The 26454-nt window shown below is 41.0% G+C and overlaps 1 protein-coding gene across 8 annotated transcripts in view; it reads left to right on the forward strand.

Annotated features, from left to right (window-relative positions):
• The window catches only part of Lim3 (Lim3 homeobox protein), a 73362-nt gene that overhangs the window by 33244 nt on the left and 13664 nt on the right, over nucleotides 1–26454 (forward strand). For 2 of the 8 annotated variants that reach the window (XR_011174440.1, XR_011174439.1), the window contains exons 3-8: nucleotides 15527–15701; nucleotides 18673–18884; nucleotides 19034–19226; nucleotides 20955–21121; nucleotides 22671–22886; nucleotides 23287–25128. Coding sequence is in view for 5 of the 8 variants with exons in the window: in XM_069123313.1 (XP_068979414.1) it covers nucleotides 14218–14473; nucleotides 15527–15701; nucleotides 18673–18884; nucleotides 19034–19226; nucleotides 20955–21121; nucleotides 22671–22886; nucleotides 23287–23468 (1401 nt within the window). In the remaining 3 variants the exon portion in view is untranslated. Of the gene's footprint in view, nucleotides 1–13083; nucleotides 14474–15526; nucleotides 15702–18672; nucleotides 18885–19033; nucleotides 19227–20954; nucleotides 21122–22670; nucleotides 22887–23286; nucleotides 26408–26454 lie in introns of those variants that run through there. The other 6 variants (XM_069123309.1, XM_069123312.1, XR_011174438.1 and 3 more) reach the window with 5 other exon arrangements.

A 26454-nucleotide genomic window follows, 5' to 3' on the forward strand; every position in this document is an offset into this window, starting at 1 on the left:
AATAGTTAATTACACGCTTATCTATGGAAATAGTATGCAAGCATCTCCTGAATCTGGTATAGTTAGTACAGTGAATGTAGTTGATCGGTGATTGTACGGTGGTGTAAATTAAAAATCGGATTGTTTATATACCCTTTCCGAATGAACAGTACGAGCAGCTGAAACTTCAACTACTTTGATAGTTGTTTCCAAGCAGCTGCTTTCTGGCTAGTCATTGATGTTTCATCGGTTCCGAGCAAATTACAACTTCCGTACAAGATCACCAATTTAAATAAACGTCGATGTACCTTCTATTGGTCTGCGAAACCGTCAAAGAAAACGTCTAGAAATAGTTCGAAAGAAATATTCTGAATGTTATGTATTACTGTATAACGCGATAAGCAACGATTATGGTATCATTCCAATGATGTTCTTGCGGTCGGCAGTACTTTTAAAAACATTGCTAAACTAACACGATTTGAATCGATGATTGATCGACAACTAATCTTCTTACGGAATAGTCAAACTGAAGTTACCTAAAAAAAAAAAAAAAACACAGCAATGGCATATTTTACTATTTATCGCATGTATATAAAGCTAAATATATTTATCATTTATATAAACAGCACTGTTCGCATTAACGTCGCGAGTCTTTCTATCCATTGAATTGGGAATTAAGAAATCCAAAAACAAGCGATTCGTTAAACGACGCGATAATTGCACGAGCCGAGTCAATCGCAAATGTCAGTTTTATCGTTAAATATTGGTGTTTAAAAGGTAATTTGTGTTATAAGCTGAATTTTGATTACGAAGCTAAACAAATGTGCCGATATTATTGAGCGATAGTATGACTATTTCGTTTCTAACGCGAATTTAAGCAATCGTGTATTGGCTGTATTTAATGAAACTTGGCACGTGTCGATAGACAGATGGTGAAGCCTTTCACTGTTCTCCCTTTCCTTACAATTAGTATCCTTCGTGCTTCCCGTCAGAAGTAGTTGAACGACGCGATGCCACGCAACGTTCCGAATGATTCCACAAGTCAATGAATTGCGCAAGTATCTTGTTACTTCGTTCGACACCGTTGGCTTCTAGGATCTCGTACTACTATACATAGCGTATCGGTTACACTTCCCTTAACCCTTTCACCGCGAAAAGTCAATGGTTCGTTATCGAGTTCTAACGTATTTAAGGGAGAAGACGTGTCAAAGAGTGGAAATATTATACGAAAGTCGTATAATAATCGAATACCGATACTTTTTGGATATATTTTCTATTTTTATATAGCCTGATAAATATTTCCTCGTTATGGTTATACCAAATAACAGGAACGATGGGAATAATAGGAACAATATTAATTATACGACACCACTTATCGGGAACTATCGATCTTGATAATTGATATAATAATAACTACAATATACAAACAACTAAGCAATCGTTTTAATGGAAAATGATGAATGGCAATTTCGTTGATTGATACCTGTGTGTCAACAGCAAGAAGCAAAATGATTATACAGTCGTAAAAATGGTTGAAATTTCCGCGAATAATTCGGAATATCAAAATAAAAACTACTTGCGACGATGTAAACATTCCGTTCGCGTTATTAGATTCAAAGGTGCGATCTGTCGAAGAGTACCTGGATAATAAAGGTAGAAAATTTTGTAACTACGTATATAACTATATATATACACATATTGGATCAAATGAAATAATTCAACACGTGTCGAAGAATTTAAAGATAGCTATTTAAACACGATTTTGTATCCTTAGTTACCAAAAATGGTTTTAATGCTAAACTTATAAAAAGCCGAAAACGTGACCTATCGTATTTCCCGCGAATGATTTTTAAATACAAAAACGGTCAAGAACTCGAATTACCGGTTTGTTGTTCTTTCGATGATCGCGTCAGCGTAGCGAAAGAATTTGATGGAAAACGCGTTCCACAGGGGTGCTTTCGACGCAACCACCCCCTTAATACGCGGCCTCAAAGGAACAGCCCAGAATAGGTTTTCATTAGAAGCCCTCCTATTAAAAATCATAACGCGAACGAGTAAAAGAAAATATAGAGCAACGGCAGCTGTGCTCGCTGAAGCAAACGAAAAAAATATTAATAACGTGGTCTCTGCGTCGTCCACCTAGCGGCCCTTTGATTTCCGGCGACTCGACCTTTCCCGGAAATAATATCTGTGTTTAAAAACCCGTAACGTTGCGCTTTGTATGAAAATCACGGTACCGGATTGTCTGTCGATCTCGCAAAGAAAAATGGAAGCAGCCTGACGTCAAAGACATCTGTATTTCCTTTCCGGTTCCGTTATTGCGTGACCATATTTAATTACAAAACTGTACATGATGTAACAAAAATTCTACTTCAAATTGCACGACATTTTCTTACTAACGTTAGACGCTACGAATTGCCTAACGAGGCGGCATACCCAGTGAGAAATTATTTATTTATTAATTGTTTCTCCAAGTAATAAAACCGTTTACTGCGTTTATTTCAATATCTAGATCAAGTTTATCGGTCTCGCAAAAGTGGAAACAATCGTGGAGAATCAATTTAGAGCTCGTCTCTTCTAAACAAGCGTGTAACGAGGAGCCAGTTTTACCCAGTCGACCGATAGTAGATTAAAATCGTCTTCCCTCCCCGGCCAGAGACGTATATCGTCCCCTTAACACCCCTATCCCGGTAGTTTTGCTTTAGTTCGCTTGACCCTACTTGTCCCATCAAGGTCTGCCGGCACACGTCCCTCCCTACGAGACGCTTCTGTGTCTCTCTTCTATTTCTCGTCGAATTTTTATTTCCCGTCCCTGTTTATCGTCTTTTGTTCCTTTGTTGCGCATTCCCGTTTGCTTCGCGGCTGTAAACTTTCTCGCGTTTAGCTTCGTCGTTGCTCGTCGCTGCGTACCTTTTGCGTTACCCGTTTTGTCTCTGAATTTCTTTCAGTATCCACACCATTCTCCGCACGTTCGTCCTTTCTCCTTAGGCTCATCTTCTACTCGTTAAAAATACGTCGATTTCGCATCGTCGTACGTAAATCGCGAAATTACGTTGCGTTGTATCTTCCACAATTTTTCCTATACGAGTATACGTTACGTTTTGCGTCATTTTTAATCGAATTTGCTTTTTCCAAGGAAACTGTTCCAAGACCTTTTACGTTAATTGTTTGCGCACCGCATAAAGCGAGATATAGCAACTGGCAAAGTACCTGCGACGATAGGTACGCGTGACCGCGCATCTTTCTCGGTTCTGCGGATCACAGGGACTGGACGGAGATCCAGTCGTCCATCTAGAAACGAGGTGGCGCGTATGCACGAGAGCTTTCCGTGTCGGTTGGAAAGAGGCAACCCTTATTCGGTCCCCTCGCGCGTGCGGTTAATACGGAAGAATGCGAAAGCGACCCGACTGTGACAGGGAGCGGTGCGAAGAGTCCACGCAATTTCCTTAATGTACTCGCTAAATGTTCTAACCCCCCTGATACATGTACCAGCCGGCGCGGAGCGGCGTTACGTGGCTACATACTGTATCCTATATGACGTGTGTGCGTGTAACGCGAACACCCTTCGAGACAAGGGTGTGCGGTCACACGTGGAACGCTCGAAGCAAGTAGGCTAAGAGGGCACGAGTGGGTGACGTGATAGAAACGATTATCGATTACGGAGAATACGCGACAGCTATCGCGAGGAATACGACCTTGGTCATCCGTTTCCGATACGTTTCCGGCGAAGATATCTTACTCTGGTGAGAAATTTTAACGCGAACGTCGCGTAGATGCGCGAGTGTAGCAGGTACGACAGAGCAAATACAGCGAACTGTAGATGATATTGAGGTGTAGCGTTCGACTGCGTAAATGGAAGAGCGAGGAAAAGTGACGGTACAAGCGTTATCTTTTAAAGCGTCAAGTTTAAGTTTGCGACGTGTGTAGATTTGAAAATTGATCGTCGATGCATCGATCTGGCGTATCTTGTACGTGTCTAGATAGTTAATATAATTGCTTCGACGTTATTGAAAATACAAGACGTATGTACTCGGAAGATTCCTTTGTAATTCTGCTTATTTCCTCAAAACTGTAAGTATACTTTTAGGAACAAATATAACGAACGTATATATTATTATTTGGTAAGCAATGACAGACAACGAAATATAAATATCATAAACTGTAAAGTAACGAGTAACAGCAAAATAAACTAACTAAATCGAATACACATATGAGAAAACATTTACGAATTTGCTACATTTTCTTCGCACGTTTATTTATACACGTAAATAACTTTTATGCGTTCACCTCGATATTCCTTTACGTTTATCGTCAAAGCAACGAACATTAATCACGTGCAGTTACATTTTGATCGGTGACTGTTCCGTCATGGGTCATTCTCGACCGAGGCAGATTCTAGTATAGAAAGAATACTCGGATAAAATGGTTAATGGGGTAGCTAATGTCCCCATATGCCTAAGCCAACGCGTAGATATGCAGGACACGCAATGGGCGGTGCGCATAAATAATTTAAGCATAGGACCATCATCCATCCTCGTGGAGAAGCCCATTTGGCACACTTACTTGCGTGGCGCCTGTTTCAGCCATGCGTAGCTATCTACATTCTGCGTTCGTGCGATAATTTAACGAACAATCTTCTTTGATCGCTGTGTAATCCGTCGTTTCTAACAATAAGCCACGTTCGCCGAAATTAGAAGATCGTCAAACTTGTTTACGCGAGACTTTACGCGTATATCGGATTATTATTCAAATATAGATAAACGGAATTAAATATTAAAGAAATAAATACATTGTAGGTTCAAAATCGAACCTATATCGTATGGAAAATTTATAACTTTAGCTACGAAACGATCGCGTAGACGCTGCAAAATAAATTTTATGACGTAATTTACAACTTAACCCCTTGTCCTACAACTACGGGCATAGCCCGTAGTAGATGATCGGGCCAAACGTAAATATTACGGGCACAGCCCGTAGTACGATGATCGGGCCAAATATAATATACAGGGTGGTTGGTAACTGGTGGTACAAGCGGAAAGGGGGTGATTCTACGAGAAGAAAGAAGTCGAAAATATAGAATAAAACTCTTTTTTTATCTTTTTCTTTTTAATTTTTCCACCGAGACAACGATCTACAGTGAGATCCGTTATAACGTACCGCACGCGTACCGAGCGAAAATTCAAAGTCGATTTTCTCGAAAACAAAGCCTCGAACGAAAAATTTTTATTCTATATTTTCGACTTCTTTTTTCGCGTAGAATCACCCCTCCCCCTTTCCGCTTGTACCACCAGTTACCAATCACCCTGTATAATATAATACATAATAGCTCGTTTACGTTTTCGGCTGAAAATTCTTGGACGTAAATCGTAAGTTAAGGGGTTAACTTTAAACGAGTGCACCGATACGATTTTATTACCAACGAGCGACAGACTGGATGTTTGTTCGCTATTTAAGTTCACGCTTGCTTTCTAATTACATTGATTTTGTATCATTTCTTTCCAATAATTCGTCAAAGTCTAACAATGAGATCGTTCGTACGAAAAATCGCCATATATGTAATACTCGCGTGGAGACCGAATCAATATCATTTGTCAATCTCGTAATCACCGATAAAGCCTGTTAAAGTGACTCGCGTTTTTCTCCAGAGGTTCACCCCACGTAAAGAAGGGAAGAAGAGGACCGTGGGCTTTTTATCGAGGGTTCTCCGAGGCACGATGAACCACTCGCATATTAGCCGGCCCCGCGGACACATTGTGCACATTTTATACGTGTTTGCACAATTCCCGATGATTTTTCGTCATGCGGACCAACTGTTTGCCAGGACAGGATCGGCCAGAAGGGTAGGAAACGAATTCGACGGCTCGGTTGCCGTTTTATCGGTCGGAAGATATTGGATTTATTAATGTCGTTGGTTAGGCACGTTGGATTTATTTTATTGCCAGCCACGATCGCTCCCTCTCTCTGTCGATACTTATCTCAACGATACTTGATCTGTGACACAATTTTTCCCTTTTCTCCTTTTCCATCGTGTACGAAGATACAAGTGTATAGGTATGTTTTTCTACAAATTGCATGGCACAAAACGTGGAATGGAAATTCGTAGAGCATCACCCGTAAGAGTTAGTTTCGACCGATTCTCGCCACTTTGCTTAATCGCGTTCTCCTTGAAACAGTAAATTATAGCTTTTGCGTACGTATATCGGTTTCGTCCAAAAAAGAACTTACAGCTAAGGGAAATAGAATTATATTCGTAAGAAATCCTGAACTTGCTTAGTTAAATTACGCAAGTACATGCAACGAACAAACATCCAGACAAGTCAGATTATTTACAGAAAATTATAATTGTTAATTGAAAGCAATATTTCATCTAATAAGCGTCGCTAAAGCTGTAAAATCATGCTGGAGAAATATAGCAACGGGAACAATTACGGTAATTACACAGCTTAATTACGAAATTAACTAGTAGGGTGGGGTTGAAACGAGCCACGTCATTCCCTCAAAGTATAGCACACGATTGTTTATACCAACTGCATTTGTCGTTGGTTATTAAATAACACCTTGAGAAATAATCAAATGACAAATCAAATAATATATGCCATTCAGCCAGTGAACTCTACCCGATAACATAGAAAACGTCGCTCCTTTTATTTACACGTTCCATCTGACGTCCACTTGGCATCTTGGCACGGTCCGTGCAAATCGTAATAAAAATAAATAAATTGTCGGATTAACGTTTGCAAACGTAGCGAAAAATCAGGTTCGCATTTAAGAGGCTAAAGCTGCAAATAATCCAACAATCGGAACGAATAAAACAAAGCAATCCTTTTCCACGCGAATTTTCGACCGTGCTCTCTGCACACGCTGTATTACCCCTGCGATTACTAGGCACTAAGCACCCTGTGTGCCGGTTCGATCCGCGGCAAAGTCATAAGTCCGTGGAGCACGCGGTATGGTCGTCGATCTCCGGGGATCGCGTTACTTTTGATTATCCCTCTGGCTGGGAGAAAGGGAAAACGGACTTGAAAGGTTCAGAGAGAACGAGCACGGACCGGTGCACGCAAATGCGCGGGCGTATGTCGTTTAAGCCCATTTAACCGTACAAACGTTTGAGAGATCTCGGCCGGTGCCGAGGAGACAATGAGAGGGAGCTGTCGTCGGCCTTTGTGAGCGGCTTTTCATAGGAGGGGCAGGGTTGTGCACGAGGATTGCACGGAGCCGAATTCGAAATGACGAGGTAGCTGGAGGGGTTGGTCGGTGAGTCGAGGTCGCGGGTAGAAGCGACGAAGAAGGGGTTGTGTCGGCGAAACGGTGGTTACACCGCCGCGACGGCACACCCACGCAGGCGCCCCTTCACCCAACCCTCTCTTTCTCTGCCCCTTTCTCTTCCCTCGTTCTCTTCGTCCTTCCTTTTCCGTCTCTTTCATCCTCGTCTCGTCCCTCCGCTTGTTTACCGCCGCGTCGACACGGTACCGATAACTACGCGCTACATCCTTGCTCTTCTCTCTCCGTTTCCGCATAAGCCTTTTCCATCCTCTTTCGACCGGCTGATTCTCTTTTGTCCCCGCTTTTTCCAGTCGTCTGCTACTCCCGTATACTCGTATTCTCTTTTCGTATCCGCGCTCTCTCGTCTCAGCCCGATTTTTCCCGTTCTTCTCTGTCCCAGCCGACGCTTCTGCACGTCCGTGACACAATGGCACATCTGGTGTTAACTTCTGCTTTTTGGTCGCGGCGCTTGTCGAGAGAAATCGTCTCGCTTGTCCTCGTCCCGCCCGGATGGCGAACATCTCCGCCGATCCTACGCTCGGTTTTTTCGTTTCCAAACGAAACTCTTCCTCCTCTTTCCTTCTTGTAGCCGCGTGGAATCGCCACGACCGTTTGTCTCGTTCGTTCTGCTCGCTGTAGCTGCGTGAATACGACGGCCAATTTTTCCGCCACACCACGCCAAACTGGTTCTACCAACAACGACGGTTTGTTATTATCTTTTCTCGGTGTTTGCGACTTAACCCGTTCCCGAACCAGGCTTTCACCCTTTCTCGGGGGCCGAGATGAATAGCGCGACTTCGAAATGGCTGAATTTCGAAATAGAGTCTGTCAGCTTTTATTTAATCGTTCCTTTTTCACGGCGATAGCGGCCAGCGATACCAGTCTTTCAGCGACTTTTTGCTACGCGCAAACCTCTATGGGAGATCTAACGTCTGTACGTTTCAAAGCTAATACGCGATAACGAAACTAAGCTCTGTAATTCTCAGATCTTACGGGGCTACTTATTTTTAGTTGCTCGATAAGCTCTTTATTTTTATTAGGTTGTCCGAAAAGCGTCTTTCTTTTACAAACCCGTCTTTTACAACGATGCGTCTTTATACAAACACGAAACCTACTCCGTCGAACGTTGTGGCCTTTATTTGGATAGACAAAATGGATCATACGTAATTCGATAAAATAGTATAAAACGGAAAATGTGCATCTATTATTTGCTTATAAAACGAAAGAAACGGACGACCTAATTTCTTAATTAGACGTTGGATTAAGAAGAGCCCCGCAAACTGACGGAAAGGCTTGCGATGTTAATACAAACAGCGATATTTAAACGATAAATACATACCTACGTAGTTATAGTATCTACGGTATGCAATTATTGGCACGTTTCTTAATTATTTAGCAGGTAATTTATCGCGTACATTTATAGTTATATTCTGACGATTACGTACCAAGCTTTGCCTCCAATTACTAAATCGTTATCGATCTAATACAATTTGGTGAAATTCACGTATCGTTATACCTACTGCGAGTCGATCGAATATTTACGAATGGCAGGATAAATTTAAATGTTCTTTACGCTAATGTTTCGTGTATACGTTTTTAACGCCTAATTGGTATTCATACGCGATTCAGCGAGCGTTAAGGATCAATTGGACGAGGCGCGCGACCTCCGGTGCTGTCGTTGAAGCGAGAAGCTCGTCCGCTGAAAAACCATATGCGTAAATGGGGCAAGGGAAGCGAACCGTCCGATATAAATTCAAACGTATTTGCGCGGTAAGGGTGGCGTAATTTATTACCCGTCGATGTAATGGAAACGCCCATAGAGAAGATCTGCTCCGCGCAAATTCGATTATATGCAGTTGTATCTCGCTTGCGATTCCTCCAGCCACGTGGGGAATACAGTTAAATTAAAAAACGCAGGAACCGCGCGAACCTGCATATTTCATCGACGTCGTCTTTTTGCCAGTTGAACCCGCGTCCATGGAATATTCTGTTGGCGGGGTTCCTCCGAAGAAATACGGCACACCATTAAACGTCATCGTTTCTCCTTCTCCTCTAGCTACTAGAGCAGCAGCACAGCTACTGCCTACTACAAACGCGTTGCGCGATTCACGATTTTTAGGTTTTTATCTACTTCGAATAGGTGTCCGAACAGGCGATATTTCTTGCCTCGTTGTTGGATTAAAAACGAAGCGCTTTATAACGAGATGAAATTGCAGGTGGTAGTTCGGTTCAGCTGTTGATAAATATTAGGACACCTGCTCTTAGTCGCATTCGGTCGATCCTAGCGAATTTTAATCTGTTTGGCGTTTTACGTTATTCAATTTGTACTTGATCTAAGAGAACGAAAAATTATATATTTTAGGACGATCTGAGATTCAAGAATCTAAAACCTTCGAGTATATCGAATACCGAGTCACTTATAAGTAGAGCGTGATTCAAAATGAAAGAACTCGATATGAACCATGTGAAAATCTTCGGCAACTTTCAATCCCATTTTCCCTGGGAACCAACAAAAAGGTTGTATCTCCGAAACCAATCACGATGCTCCAGCATCCTCGAAACATCCTATGATATATCTTCGAAATACCTGAATGCACTGGCGTTGGCGCCTCCGTTGGCACAGAAAAATAAAAATAAAAAAGAAAGAAGGGCAGAGAAAGAGAAAGAAAAGGAAACGTGGCAGCGTGGAGGCTAAAGCGAGAGAAAACAGTCATCGTCCCTTCGGGGGATGGAGATACCGGCAGCGCCGATAATCATTCGAATCCGACCCTCGTCTCCCGACCTTTCGCTAGTTTCTGCCAGCGACTCCGACCGATATTTACGAGATCTCTGCTCGCGAAGTAAGCGAAATGAAAAAGAGGAATATGGTCGTTCGTCGGGTCAAGCGTACACCGCTGCCGCGGGGATGCGTTCGCAGACTGCTCGCAACCCCCTTTTCTCCCGTCCCACCTCTCGCCGGTCGTTAGTCTTGTCACGAGCCAACACGGGAGAAGACTCGCGGACGAACGAAATCTCTCCACCCTTGGATAGGCCGCGATAAACCCTCGTGTTGATGCTTTTTACGGTGACGGACGACTCCTGGAGGCGTGTCGACATGTGCAACGGTACCGACGAAGGGTGGGTTCGCGTGATCGAAGCCCGAGGAGGACGCCCACGGAAATCACGGGGTCGCGCAATCGCAGAGACACCCCCTTATAGCGGATCTTGGCGATGGAAACGCGCGGCCCGTGTCGGATGTATCGCCACAGAATCGTATCGCTGTCGCGGTTGATTCCAAAAGATTCCAAAAGTGACTGCGCTTCCCAACGAATTCAATGGCGGGTTTCGAGAGTTTCGATGATTTCTCGGGAGAGACGATCGAGTTTCGCGTCGTTTTAAGGAGAAAAAATTACACGTTGACGGTAGCTCGCGGGCTTGGGATGGCTTCCTACCATCGCTGACTCGAGACAGTTGCAAAAGTTTGCCGTGTAGACTTCGACTAGCAACGGTATTGGCTATGAAAACAGAATTGTAGGGAAAATCATCGACGCGTTTACGATCGATCATAATCGGATTCCGCCTATCCGAGCGACCAAGGATGCAAAATTTTCCACCTGACATGGATGGGGCCCGGAGGCAACAGATGGTTCGATACTTTGCATGCACGGCGACCGTCATGCTCATAAAATCATTTATGCGAACGCGACACCTTCTCTGGTCCAGAAACGAATAAAAATGTTCGATACGCGAACGATTTGCCAACCACATGGTACGGCTCGCTTTTTCAGCGGTAAATAACGCTTGTTAGTTACGCGCCATTGCATTTTCTGCCTGGTTTTCATTACCTATCGCAAAGAGTACCAAGTATTTTATTTTATAACGATGAATGCCCTTTTCGCTCTCTTCCTGCGTGATAATTTTCCTAATAAAATCCGTCCTATAGTTTGGCGGAATAACAATATCCGCACGAGTCGAGCGTCTTTGTCGTTCGAAGGTTAAAACACGTAGAGTAAAAAATGTCGCTACTTCGCTCGCTCCTCGAAAACTTTTATACGCTTGCAGAAACGCATCAATTGCTTTCGACGACAGACTTCCCAGCCAATCTCTAGCCTCGTGTTTTTACCGAAATATTTTACACCGTTGCCGACTGATTTTGTCGGTTGGGGCCGAGATTCCATGCTAGGTACGATTATCCTGTAAGTATCCGTAACTCGATTATTATCACGGTCCGAGCGATAAGAGAGCAGGATCTTTATCGCGTTCTAACAACCCTAGCCTTGAAAAACCCTAAGAGACGAAAATTCGATATTCTAAGCTTCTTGCGATTGCCGATCGCGACATCGGTAACGTCGTTAACGAGCGCCAAGATGCCACGATAGGATTCGAACGGCACCGAGGAACATCCTAACACACGGGGCACGGGAATTTTCATACGAAAAGGCGAAGGGAGCGAGTCTAGGCACAAGGGCAAACGGAAAGATATCAGCCATCTGACGCTACCGTGAAAGACAAAGACTCTTATCGAGAGTGTACCGTTTCATGGTGGTGGTCGCGCATATATACGTCTACTTATACACGTTCACGCCAGCCTGTACCCTCGTCGAGTTATTCGTTTCGGTGTAGATAGGCGCGCGCGACCACGAGCCAGCCAGCCAGCCAGCAACGAGAAAAAGAGTACGTATAGGTACACGACTGATCTCGACTAAGATTATAAAATGGCGACCCTCACCCCCCGGCTCGGCTGTTCTTAATTTCGCCCCAATCCTTTTGTCCCCTCCTACTCAGCCTGCTTTCTCCGCCGTTCCCTTCTCATCTCCTCCGCGCCCGTCTTCTTCTTCTTTTTTTTCTCTGCTTCTTTTCGCTCGCTCGCTCGCCTACTCCACCTACTTCCTCCTTTGCCTTTCGCAAACGGCACAACTCCCGAGACGATGCCAAAGGAAGTCGCCGAACAGAGGCCAACGAATTCTTTTACGCGACGATTCCAACGAATAGAAACCGTGGCCATCGTTGCGTTGTAACAGTGGAAATGGATTCGCGGATACGACGCCGGATGATCGTCGCGTATAATGCCACCGCATACTTAAACAGAGGGCTGGCTCTTTGTCGTTCCCTCTACCGATTCGCTCGTGTCTCGGCTGTCTTTGATGAATTTCAGTGTTGCACGTTGGCGAATACCGACCTTCCTCGTGTATTTAACCGCGCGGCATTGGAAGATCCGCCTACGAACCAACTTCGACCAACGAACAAGGAAGAAACGTACTCTTTGTCGTAGTAATCACGCGTCGCGCGTCGTTCAACAGTCGCATAAACTTCTGCCTATTCTCGAGTCCGTATCGCTCCAACGATTCTTACCGATTCGGTGCATCTTCCTTTAGCGACTAACTGCAAACCACGCTACGCGTATAATTCGTTGGAGAGTAAATCCTCTCGGTCTGTTCCGCCGAGTGTCGTCGCTCGATACGAAGAGACGCGCTCCTCCACCGTGTTCCTCGTCCGAAGCGATCTTCGAAAAGCGTAAAGTTTACACATGGCCAGGCAAAGATAGATCCCGTGCGGGTTTCTAGAAGCTTCACTTCTGTCGTCCTGGCAGCGCATCATCGCGGTGTCAACGGCGCATCATCGGCACCCAAGCGAGTAGCAAGAAGTCGGAAGAGCGTCGCGTCGCTCCCTCGGAAGACGTTTCGCGGTACGACGATCGCCATATTGGAGGCGGTCGATCTTCTCGCCAATCGGCGACACAGCGTCAGAAGCGTGGGTGCGAGCCACACCCAATAGCTTTCTCCCATGCCCCACCATAAAACCACCACACCCACGAGTGTCACGTGCGCACGAGCAGCTGCAACATCGTTCGAACAGTCGTTCGCGTACTCTTACACCGATCGCGTCGATCGCTCCTTCGCTGCTCTCTGTATCGCGATCCTGTTCAACCGACGTTGCTCGCATCGACGTTGCGAACGAATTTCCATTATTCTCGTTATCTCCGACAACGATGATGGTTCGATGGACTGATAGGCAGTGCGGATAATCTATCGCCGTTACCTTGTTCTTGTCCCACCAACAACGTCGCATATCTGTGCCGATCCGAAGGAATGGCATGGCATAAAAATGGTCCGGCCGAACCGACGTTAAACGGTTCAATAAATTCGGACGCTCTTTCTAAGAATGTTTATCGCCAAGGTAGAGAGTTTGGAACTGCTTGTTCTTCGGCGAAAGTGAAAGTGAATTAATCGGTGGACAGTCGACAAGGACGTACGTCGCTCGAGATTCGACGTGATCATCGAGTTGGAATTAATTGCTCCGTATAGTTGTTTAGAAATGAACGCTTGGCGCGGTGTTAAGTAGAACTTACGACTTTGATATTGCTCGCCATCTACCCATTGCTTCGATCGGAAACGAACGAATACAAGTAGCTGCCTGAACGAAATTAAGAGAAACGGAAGATAAAAATGCGAAGAGAAGGAAGAAATAAATAAGTAAAAGCACACGGCGTAAAGAGAGGAGGAATATAAATAGACACAAGGAAGAATAGTAAAGGATGATCGCGAGACAGGTGTCCTATTTAGGTGCTAGTAACGTAAATGCGAATGAAGTAAATAAATGTCTGAGTAAAACCAGATAACGTAAGAAAGAAAAGAATATAGATGATAAAAGCTTGCGAACGATCACAGGACAAGCGTCGAGTAAAACTCATCGCGAAGCATCCTTGTCAAGGACGAAACTTGAAACTTAATTTCGCGCCTACCTGGTCGACGTCGAACAAATGCAACGGAATATTAAATCTAACGAAAATACAATTTCATAAAGCAAAGAAACGAATCCTAACAAAACGGTATTTATCGTATCGTAGAGTAATTCATCGCGATATCTGAAATATCAGGGCTCGTTAAATATCGTAATCGACGACTGTCAAAATTCTATTAAAAAGAGGAAATAATCGTCGAAAGGTTTAGAACGATGAAGGAATAAGCTGCGTAAATTCGATCGAAAAACGCAATTATGACTATGATAAGTCTGGAAATGTTGGGCCGTGAGGCTTCACCTCTGGAAGGGATGTATCGGCGCGCTCGTCAAGACGTCTTGACACCGCCACGCGATAGCCCGGAGTCACAAAACGTCCGGCGGAACGGTAGTAGCACCGGAAACGTCGCGAACGTCGCCAACTTCGACGGCGCTTCTCACCACGAGATGCACCCTCTGGATCAACCGGCCGTGGAACTCGATTTGCCGGCCAATCTTCCTGAAATCCTCTATTGTAAGTGAGGGACGTCGGCTTTTAATCGATCGAGTTCCGTTTCGATGACTCGCGTACCCAGATAAAAGTTTATGTATTTGCGCGTAATATTGTAACGATCAAGTGTCGAAGCCGATGTGACTAACGAGCGTATGGAGATGCGAAGAATTCAGATATTCGGCGTACTTACGACGGTTTCATACGTGAACTAAAGCAGAGAACCGAGCAATCTGAAATCGTGTAATTGCTTAATCGGGAAATAAGATTCTTGTAGAAGAGAAAAATTAGCATGTAGTTGAATTTGGAGAGATTCACCGAATCTGGAACCGAACTATCGATCGTTGCGTTATGCGAACCAAGATCGGATGATAGAAATTACGTGCATAATTGTAATTCAAAAGTTGCAAAGATTTCATTTGCGTAATACAGAGTTGATTTTAGATTACGATACGTTATTACGTATAAATCACAAAGTCCTGCATTATATGACTACAACAGCTCGTTCTTAAAATCATCGTAACAATGATCGTCACGGTATCATCCTCGCGTTAGAGAAGACCATTGTCCATACAGAAAAACGATATAGATATCGTATGCGTAATTTGTATTATGATTAAGTTAAATCGTAAATAAAGATACAGTTAAGTTAGCGATGACTTAACTTAAAGCTAAAGTATATAATCAGTGGTACATTGTTATTTAGGAAAACTTATATTATATTGCAAGGTGCTGTTGCAATTATGATATTTCGATAATCCGCTTCTTCTTCTTCTCAATATCGCTCTCGTAGTACAGTTTGACTAAATCTGAAACTTCAGACTTCTATCTTTAGACTTTAATTTATATTAGACTTAAACTTTAGACTTTCGACTTTAATTTATTACGATTTCAATTGCGAAGCTAATAAATAATCGCAATCTATTTAAGGATCTTATAGTTAAGATTGTATTATAGAACGTATAGTTACAGTTACAGAATCCAACCTGTACCTACAAGTTCCAACTCCTCGCGTTTCTGACAGATACTTTTAACGACATCTTCGAGCATTAAACGATCTTCTGTCGAATGTTACAGCTTCGATACCAAAATGCGGAGGCTGTCAGGAAGCGATTTTGGACAAATACGTTCTGAGAGTTCTGGAAAGGTGTTGGCATGCAAGGTGCCTCACGTGCCGGGATTGTGGTGCAAGATTGACTGATAAATGTTTCGCAAGAAACGGCCATGTCTTTTGCAAGGACGACTTCTTCAAGTAAGTACCAACAATTATTTTTATCACGCTCTACCTGTCGCTCGCACTTTTCTACCAACAGAATTTATATTCAAAAGATCGTCAATTTCGAAATTTTCCAGACTTCTTGTATTTCTATTAGAGCACGCGATCGAAAATTATTTTATACATTCGCGATAAAACTCGGGATATAATTTATAATCGGTATCTCATTCGTTGATAAAAATACACACAGATACTGGTACTTGCATTAATTTTACGTCCAGTCTCGTATATAGATACGTATACACGATATAAGAAAATGTTAAAAATGTATGTGTGCGTGTTTGTAGCTTATAAGATGAAAATAACGTTATTTTAATACATGGTATAATATATGTTGACCTACATATATGATGTCTGTTCTCGTTGTGACAAACGTTCGATTAATAAAATGTAAGCTACGTATATTTGTTGAACTAACAAGCGGTCATACATCACCAGCTAGCCGCTACCAACCTGTTTATATGATATATTAACAATGCTGTTAATCTACCAACCTATTTACGCGTTTACGACGATCCAAAGTATAAATTGGTAAAACTAAGCTATGATAATAAAAATTATTTAAAATATTTTTTGTTCCATGTAGTTCTTACGTAAAATTCACCAAAATAAAGTAGCAAGATACACGATACACCTGTATACATATATAGCCGCTAAAAGAATTTTTCCCTATTCTCCAAAGAGGAAACAGGACGCTATACCTGTATACCTGTGCACGTATTCTACGTTATACGCACGACAAGACTCTCGTTTATTTAACATATTTCACTATTGCGTGTTATAAGCGTGTGAACCATCGGGCGATCTACGTACGGTAAATTATTACGTAATTGTATCGACGAGCTGTAGTGCAATATTTTTTTAAGATATTATCTAAACAGATAGCGAAAAGGTATAAAACGCTTATCAACTGTTACTTATCGCTTGCAAAAATTGCACCTACGGAACCGAAAGTCCGCATTATTCTCGGTAGATAATGAAAAAAAGTGGATATACCTGATAGAAAAATGAGAAACAAGTTGGATCAAACGCGCATATATATCCAGCAACTGATATCGATTGTGCGAGAAAAGAGTGCCTTTTCTCATCTACCCACACCTTCGCGAGGACTAGACGCCATCTTTCTTCTCCTGCGAGCCAAATCGAAGGAACTTACCCTCTTTCCCCTTCGTCCTACCGTTCTCGGTGGTACTCCACTTTTCCTAGGGTTCAGGAATTTTCAGGAAAACTGGTAAACTCGCTCGTCCGTTCAAAGGCATTACGAGCAACGTTCGAGTTTGACGAAGCACTTATTCGTTGTACGCAACGTCGACTGCAAGCTTTGTGATTAATCTCGAACGTGTACATTGTTATCTCCGAATGTATACAGGTGTGTTTATGTTAAGGAAACGTAAAGAAAAGTAAATTTGAAAAAATTATAGAACTCGTATTAGAAGGAAACAAAGTAGGAATCTCTGGAAATATTATTACAAGTATTATTAACTTAATTCTAAAATAATTTCTATTTAACTTTGCTCCGTTCTTTCGGTTACATTTAACTTATTCGCGAATAATTACCAACACGCGTGATATCTCGTTCCGATTTTATGCTAAGGGGATCATCAAGATCCTGTTCTTCCGATGAAATAAACTTTTGTTTGCTGAAATGAAAGTAAAATCGAAAGGTCGAAATTTGAAGAGCGTAGCAACGTTCGACGATCTCGACGATCTCCTACGATACTTTTATATACGTAATTTATCGATCAAATTGACAGATTTTGTCAAAATTGTCAAAAGTATCGTTCTGACAATAAGTACAAAGGTAAATAATCCATGGATTCCTTTGTCTCCCTTTTGCAGATATAAAAAATATATGTAGCACGACATAAATAATCAATCGTGTTCAAACTACTCTAATTACGTTTCGTTATTTACTTGATATTGCGTGTAATTGCATTTAACATGGACAAATTCTATTGATAATTCTATTATTCGGAATAACCTCGCGTCTCTATAAACGCAGAAAAGCGTTTCATTAACAGCAAGATTGTTCTATCTTAAATATTAATACAGCAGCTGATACAGTAGTTTCGTTGATCAACCGCTTACGCGCAACGGGCTACTCGTTTAAATTACTTAGCTTAATGGCATGCAATGATAAAGGGAAAGGTCTAAACCGGATAGGTCAGGCGATCATAGGGCCCTCGTGACATTTTATAATACCGGTATTTCAGTTTATATCTCGACCGAGAACCTGAATGAACCTGTTGCTGATATATTTCAAATTCAGAATTATCCGCCTGCTCGATGTACTATCAAAGTTTCCCGATTTCCTCGCAAAACGCAACTCAGATCTTTTCGTAATTATACAGCGCGGCAAAGAAACGAAAATCGAACATACTGGTACTCGCGCGAACAATTTCTTCTTTACTTCCTTCGAACTGACCAATAACGACGTTCACCCGATTACTCAACTATGAAAATCCTTTCGAATATCGACCTCCCACGTATTAAAAGCGCTGACTTTTCGATCTTAATTTTCATTTTGGAAACGAAACGCAACATACATGCACGCGCAGCGAAGCCAAAAGAGTAGGGACAATGGTTAAGCGCAAAAGTACCTTTTCGACATTCCTAGGAAGAATATTGTTATTACGCCAAGGGATGATATTGTCGTCGTTCTAAGCAACCCGTATATTTAGTCTCGTGTCATTTATTCGTGCTAACAAGGAAAACTGAGAACCAGATTCCGATTAATAGAACGTCAAGAAACAGTCGGTCACCTTTCTCGCTGATTCTGCCAGGTATGAGATCGTTCTTGACCGCGCTCTACATTCGTATTTTTATGAAATATCTTCAAACGGTTATACTTAATATTCCCTGTTTTTCAAGACGGTGCAACCTTGATCGAACGAGATGTTGCTGCAATTAATACGCGAACGTAATGTGAAAATGTTGTATGTTGTTGGTATGGCAGGCGTTTTGGGACGAAATGCGCGGGCTGCGGCCAAGGATTGGCACCGTCGCAAGTCGTGCGTAGGGCGCAAGAATTGATCTACCATCTAACTTGTTTCTCGTGCGCCCTTTGCTCTCGACAGTTGGACACTGGGGACGAGTTCTACCTCATGGAAGATAGAAAGCTCGTTTGTAAACCTGACTACGAGCAGGCGAAGGCAAAAGGTAACGTATATGTACGTTGTACTTGCTTCCATGTATTTTTATTATTTTACAATCCAGTCTCTTCTTCTACGATCCTGAGATTGCGCGAAAAGAATTACTCTCAGACGTTTAAACGACTTATATCTATTATCGATTCCTTTATATCATAGAATTGGCAGACGGAGGAAGTATAGACGGTGACCAACCAAACAAAAGGCCAAGGACCACGATCACAGCGAAGCAGTTGGAAACTTTAAAATTAGCGTACAATACCAGTCCTAAGCCAGCGAGACACGTGCGAGAGCAACTTTCTCAGAATACAGGACTCGACATGCGCGTGGTTCAAGTTTGGTTCCAAAACAGGTACGTATGTACATCGATGCATTTAATAAAATTCAAGTTCAATTCGCGAATGATTAAGTATTCGTTCGAGGATTGACAATTTCCGATTCTCTGCAGTAGAATATTTCTCGCGAGTATAAAGAAACGTCGTAGTAATTACGACACAAGCGGAAAGGGAGTGATTCTACACGAAAAAGTAGAATAAAATTTGTTCATAAATATAACGTATCGTTTTCGAGAGGATCAATTTTGAATATTGTCCTTCGGTAGTTAAAAGTTCAAAGAATCGAAGATATAAAATACGTTAAAAAGGCTGCATAATAGATTTATCTGTGCATTAGTAAGGTAAATCTTAAAAACTACTTGCCTTATTATAGTCGACGGCTTATTTTGCACAAAGCCTGATAAGAAATCAACTAGTGATATTAATGCTATTTACGAAGGACAGACATAATAGAATCGGCCGATCACGATATAGTTAAGTACACGCGTTCCAGAAGGACGTGGAAGATCAATTTTTTCGAAAACAAAATTCCATTTGGAAAAATTCTATTCTGTATTTTCGACTTATTCTTTTATTTTTGTGACACATTGTACGGTATAAGGTATACCTGCTACACGATTATGGCTAATTTTTTAATCGTTTAAATGTAGTTTTCTAATGTCGTAATATCTCTTTGAAAAGATACTTAAATAAAAACGAAACTTAAATTAAAAGAAAATAACGAGGGTAGAGGGACATATAAACTTTCGAGCAATGTTTTAATCTGTACGTAAATTATGAAAACGGTACTTATCCATATAGTAATTAAGTACGTACATATCGTAGTTTGTAGCTATAATTGGAATATCGTATTAAGTTGATTTTTATCGCACTTTTAAAAACTGTCTACAACATAAGTGTTTGTAAGTTATTATTAAAATCTCTACTTGAAACTGAAGATTATAAATTATTCGAATAATCGAATTATTTATCAACTTTTAAAAAACAGCGACATTATTCATAATATATCTATGGCAGACATGGATCGTCGGTTATCACACTAATCTAAGATTTTTCTTCCAATTCGACTTCTTGTTATCTCTATCGAGAACATCGTTGTGTACAACGTTGCACATAACTTAAGAAAAATTACTTTATCGATCCTATACGCTTGTATACCATAATCCTATGGCTTCGTGTTGAAAACGGGGAAAACTGTGACAATCTCGATACAAAGTATTATTATCGCAATTTATGTCATCAATGACCGGCGATAAAATACCGTAAAAATCTTAAAAATTAACACGTGTGGAATACTTTAACTCTGTAGAGTCACTCTCTTAAGGCTCTCTTCCGTGAAATTCAAGTGGGGTTTCCTGCGTCATTTATTCGCTTAGTATATAAAAATGTTATCGCAGTGTCACTTATTTTTGTTTTGTATACATATTAATAGATATTTGCCTTGCGATATCGAGTAAATCTCGTACTACGGATCATCGTTCAGATTCAACGAAGGTACAAGTATTATAATTTAACAGAATTTACTTTGAGCTTTATTTGTAATTCCAACCCTCCAAACCGAAATGTACTGTAATTAAAAAAATACGTCTGATTTACGTGTAATTTACACCGGATACGGTATTGTAATAGTTTACCTAAGTAGTTTCTAAAAAATCCTAAGCCAAGGTTACACGTAAAAGTTAAACGTTCGTCGCTTTCGTACTTGTTCAAGAACGGAGATTCATATTCCTTTTCTCTTTTTCCAGGAGAGCAAAAGAGAAGAGACTGAAGAAAGACGCGGGTAGAACAAGATGGTCTCAGTATTTTCGAAGTATGAAAGGGACGGGTGCAGGTGGACATTCACCTAGGCATGATAAGCTTCTTGATAAGGACGAGCTTAAGGTCGACTTAGACTCCACCTTTGGTCACCATGGTACGTACTTACGATTAGTCGCGCTTAATATATCATCGTGTCCAATTTCCTTATCGCTTGTATTTAAACTTTCGCTTCGACCGCTTCTGAATTGATACTATTCATTTTATACCGGTTGTATCATTTAAGATACAGATAATACGGTATAATAGAAAAATGACCTTTAGATACAGGCACACACATTGTAGATTAACGTTTGATTAAGGTTGAGGTAGATTATAGTATAGATTGATTATTGATAAATTTCAATTATTTAATTACGACTACATAATTTATCTTACTTATCGTTGAATATGAACGTAAATATGATAGTAGATGTTCGTGATTTCTGCACGAGATAAAATCCTTGGCAGTTTCGTAGTACAAAATTGCGCTGCGTTATTAGAAATAGGCATTGAAAAGCGACCCATAACGGGTTATTTGTACTTCCAATATCACGAAATGTACGCAGCTTCCTCTCTGCATGCACAAACGTTCCTTTCGATTCGCGAAACGAGAAAATGTTACAAGCAATGGTACGCTATCACCGAATACCCTCCTCGTATATGTATATTTCAAGAGATTTCGTTATTAAAAGTCGCTATTCTTTGTGCTAAAAATTTATAATAACAAAAATTTCAAAGGATAAAAAATAAGTTTCTATATTAAGAAGAAAGGAACCAGTGTTTACATAAATATTTTAAATAATTATGTCGCTAATTAGCACGCTTACGACTTTTTTCGCGAATAAATTTAGTCAACAAATTTATCAGTTTTTCAAGCGACGAAGAACAAGCGTAGTTAGAAAATATTATTGACTTGTCAATTATACGTAAAGAAGATATCATATAAAAAAGTTATAATTAGGCACATGCGTATGTAAAGAGATACTTATCGTGAAAAACGCAAAACTATACAGAAGCTTTCAAAAAAATTACCTATTCTCTGGCTCTGTTGCTTTCGCTTTAATATTGGTTACATCTAAGCTTTCGTGTACTCGAGCGTTTAGCAAAGGGGAAGACGATCTCGTCAATTATTCAGGAGTTCGTGGAGGCTAACTGCTAGTTCGCCGTGTCCGAGATTTCAGGAAGATTGCGGACCATGCTGAAATTTATGCCGATCGTTAACCATACACGCCGTAAAGTCATATAAACTTCAGCTATTGTTTAAATTTTAAACGGCTTCGTTATCCAATGCCTTTCTTGCGCCTGACAGATATAATACAAAGTTATTCGAATCATATATACTTAACACCGCTACCATAAAAAGAAAAATGTCTTTGGTACGGTATAAAATTGTAATCTTATATTAAAAACAACAAATTTCCGATGTAGAAATTTTATAAGAAAATTTGACTAAATTTAGTTTCACGTAAATGTTGGATATAATTTTATTTCCTACTACAAACAAATCGAGATAATGATGACTGCATAAATTCTTTTACAAATTTAAAATACGAGTAGCAATTTTATGTCATTAATCGATTACAGCGTTATAATCTGTTCTGATATTCGGAGCAAGCTCTTATAGGACAATAAAATAATGACATTTATGTTATCTTTACATTTAGATTTGAGTAACGATAGTTACGGAACAGTGGTGAACATGGGATTAGATGGTGAAGGCGCGAGTCCAGGTGGGGGTGGAAATGGGGCAGGCGGGGGCCCTCCACGTAGTTATTTGGGTGCAACAACTCCCCCTTATCTCTCAACGTCCAGATCACCGTCCTTACCACCTCAATTTCCATATCCACCGGATGCTGGCCTCTCCGTCTACACTACCCTTGGTAAGTAAACGTCTCATTTCTATATTGTAAGATCATTCTGTATATCGTATCGTAATCCTCCAGTTCCGGTTAGAATATCTAGTTTATCTATCGTGTAAAGAATCTAGATCTATAGGACGCTATCTTTCTTCGATATAAAAAAAGAAACATATAAGTAGATACGTTGCGTATATAGAAAGACAATAGGAGCGAAAATCAAGTTCCGATCGTGTCACCGTTAATTTCGTTTCACCATTTATTGGTCGCGAAAAATATTCTCTACGATATGGCCTTAATTTCAGTCTATATTAATGTTAAACACACCTTCGTTTAAATTTCACCACCACCGTACATTTCCAAGCCACGGTGTTATAAAAAAGGCGAAAATGTTAATGGAAAAATTGGACGATGCATGTTGCAGGAAGCACAGGTGGCATGGTACCAGGACCGGCATCGGATTTGAGCAACGAATCGAGCGGAGGTGGTGGTGGCGGCGGAGGCGGCGGTGGAGGTGGTTACCCGGACTTTCCACCCTCGCCCGATTCATGGCTCGGCGAACCACCACCTCCACACGCTCACCACCATTCCCACTACGCCACATAACCCGGCAAACTGACGCGTTGCCAAGCACCGTTCGGAAGAACGGATCGGCGCAAGGCGTTTACCTGACGATCTTTATCCATAAGGCAAGACTCAATTAAAAGACTAAGCCTTCGATCGAATCATCAACCTGTCCACTTTCGTCGATCGTCGACGATCTTACGTTCGCGAGTCTCGATCTCGAGAGGATCTCGGTATTCTCGGTGTATCACCAAGAGATCCATCTAATAAGAGCGGAACTCGATCAGGATATGTGTGACGATCGAGCACCGTCTCGAGCCACAGGAGTCATTCCACACCGTACACTTCACCGTCCCGGCGGGGTTCCCATCATCGGAATGATGCCATATGTCGCTGTCGTATAAAGTTACATTTAGAGCGCGTATACGATACGCATTCGATAGGTACGATTAATCTAAATATATTTATGTACAAGTTCCTCGTTTCCCGGTACTATGGAGTTTAATCGTCGAATAAAGAAAAACTAGAGGGTAGTTTAGACGTGTCGCAAGACCGGTTGTTCACAACGAATCGATATCGTTCGAAAGGACGGATACTTCGTAACGAACTTTTTTTTCCAACGTACATGTATGTTGGTATTCAACGAAATCATCGAGATATTTGCAAGAATGGGTACTCGTACGCGTAAAGAACCGACATTCGTTCTAGGGAATACATACACATTCCCGTAGAACGAACTGCGTTTCACAGAGATCGTACTTGACGAAAGATATCGTTTCATTCGTGAGCATCGCGGGACACGTTTCTATGGTATACCGCGCTTACGTGACGCTAGAAGTTTCAAGTGTCGTTTATTGTACATAGTTCAGATTAGATTTTATTGTACTACGGTAAGGGAAGGAGGAAAAATGGGAGGTAGAGCGAAAGCAGGAAAGATGGGAAGGATAGGCGTACAGCGATCTCTGAGGAAGCGACGCCGTCCGCAAATGAAATTCGAAATAAAAGTTAACCCTGAAGCACTAATGAATTTTTTCCATCGACGCTCGATAAATCGATTTTCTCATAAATGCGAGATAATTACACGAGACTGGTCCATTATTTTTCGTTAGCGAAGCTGTGACATAGCATGGAATCGTGAATGTTCGATCGAGGAAACGTGGATTGTAAAATCAGTTTCGATTGGTCAAACGATTTACACTTTTTTCATAATGAATATATATCGAATGTGGCGCTCTTGTAATGTAAAGTACATACATAAAATGTAAGTACATGCGAATTTAGTGCTACAGAGTTGGCTAGCTTTGCGACCAATCAGAATCGTTCTACTTACCGCGAACCGCTCAGTCCACTTTAAGAAACGGACGAGCGAATACGTGGTGGGAATATTGTCCACGTTAGATCGAACGTCGTCGCATGATTTCCGAACGCCTTATTCAAATTGATTGGAAAAGTGTGATTTTCGAGCGAACGACAGCCAGGTGTGGATTATTAATTGTGTTGTAATTTATTGCAAAAAGGTTTACTTGCGACTGGTGAATCGTGGAGAACTATGATAAGTCGAGAGAGGCTTGCCCTTATGGATACAACGATCGATGTATCCATAAACAAAACCAATCGTGTAGTCTACATCGTGAAGCATAACGAAGATATTTCTTAGCGTGACAACGCAACGAATATCAACATCCATGATTGTCGCTCGAAAGTAAGTCCCTTTTTCGCGACTTATTAGATGATCGCCATTCGATTCCACCAACGTAAACGAAATCGACAAACAAACACGACGCCATTTGATCGAATACCGAATCAAAGTTTACTTTGCATGTTTGTTTATCGTTGGTGAAACCGAGCGTCAGTAGATTACACCTTTGACATGCTCTGCGTCACTTTTTATCGATTTACAGCATCGGAAAGGCACAGTCGCGAGATATTTCGATCAATCGATTCCATTTGAACGAACAGTTCGTTTACGCGGTTAACGCTTCACAGATCAAGCTGTAAATTTACTTAAAAATTTTGTGGATATGGAAAATAAATTACATTAATACCTTTTTTAAATATTAGACTAAAGCGTACAAATGCATAATTTGCCAGGTTCTGTCTGTAAAGCGGTAACAATGTTAAATAATCAAAGTCGTAACGATGTCAATTGTACTCTTGTCTCAACGCATATACGTATATGCGCGATTATGTATAAATTGTATACATATGTATGTACACGCGAGATACATATTCGTGACAGCATGCCTAGATTTATATATAGATGATCGATAATCAAAAGCAACGGATTCAATTGATCGACGTAAGTCTCCGATTGATGGCTAACTTCATTCGTATATGTAGTAATATGAGGCATATATATATATATATATACACCATATTAATTACGTAACAAACGTAAAATTTTTTATGTATATTTGTTCAAGATTTACGACGACATGATTTGTAAATTTATTTTTCAAATATTCCTATATGCCTCATATTATACGAGCGATATAGTACTTGAAACATAGCGCACATCGTCCGAGAAGGAGCGATAAAAAAAAAATATATCATTGTAGAATTGTATATACGTCGCCCTGATTATTTTACCCGCGAAAATTCGATGAACTGAAATTGAAAGGAGAGCTGAAACAGAAATATGGTATATTTCGTCGGGTAAAAGAACTGAATGTTGTACAGTTATGAAAATCGAACACACACACTCCTCACCGGGTTTCATAAAGATGAATAAAAAAGATTCGCATGACTAGCGCAATTCATAACTTCATCGACACGAGTTACTACGGATCTTTATATTATTATCTAGTCATCGAGTGATAATAAAAATTCTATCGTAATCTATATCACGTTGTACTGTGTACTTTCAAACTCTTCATTTTTATCCGTACACGAGCAAAATTTATTCTTTGTACATTAATTTTACAGACATTCTATTAACGTTAGTTTTTATCAAATTCGTTGTTTTATTCTATTTTATCATATATCTCGTTATCATTTTTAAAAATATTTTCTAACGAATGTAAACAAC

Source organism: Bombus flavifrons, chromosome 11 (assembly GCF_040668555.2).
Source record: "Bombus flavifrons isolate JBK064 chromosome 11, iyBomFlav1_principal, whole genome shotgun sequence".
NCBI lineage: Eukaryota > Metazoa > Arthropoda > Insecta > Hymenoptera > Apidae > Bombus > Bombus flavifrons.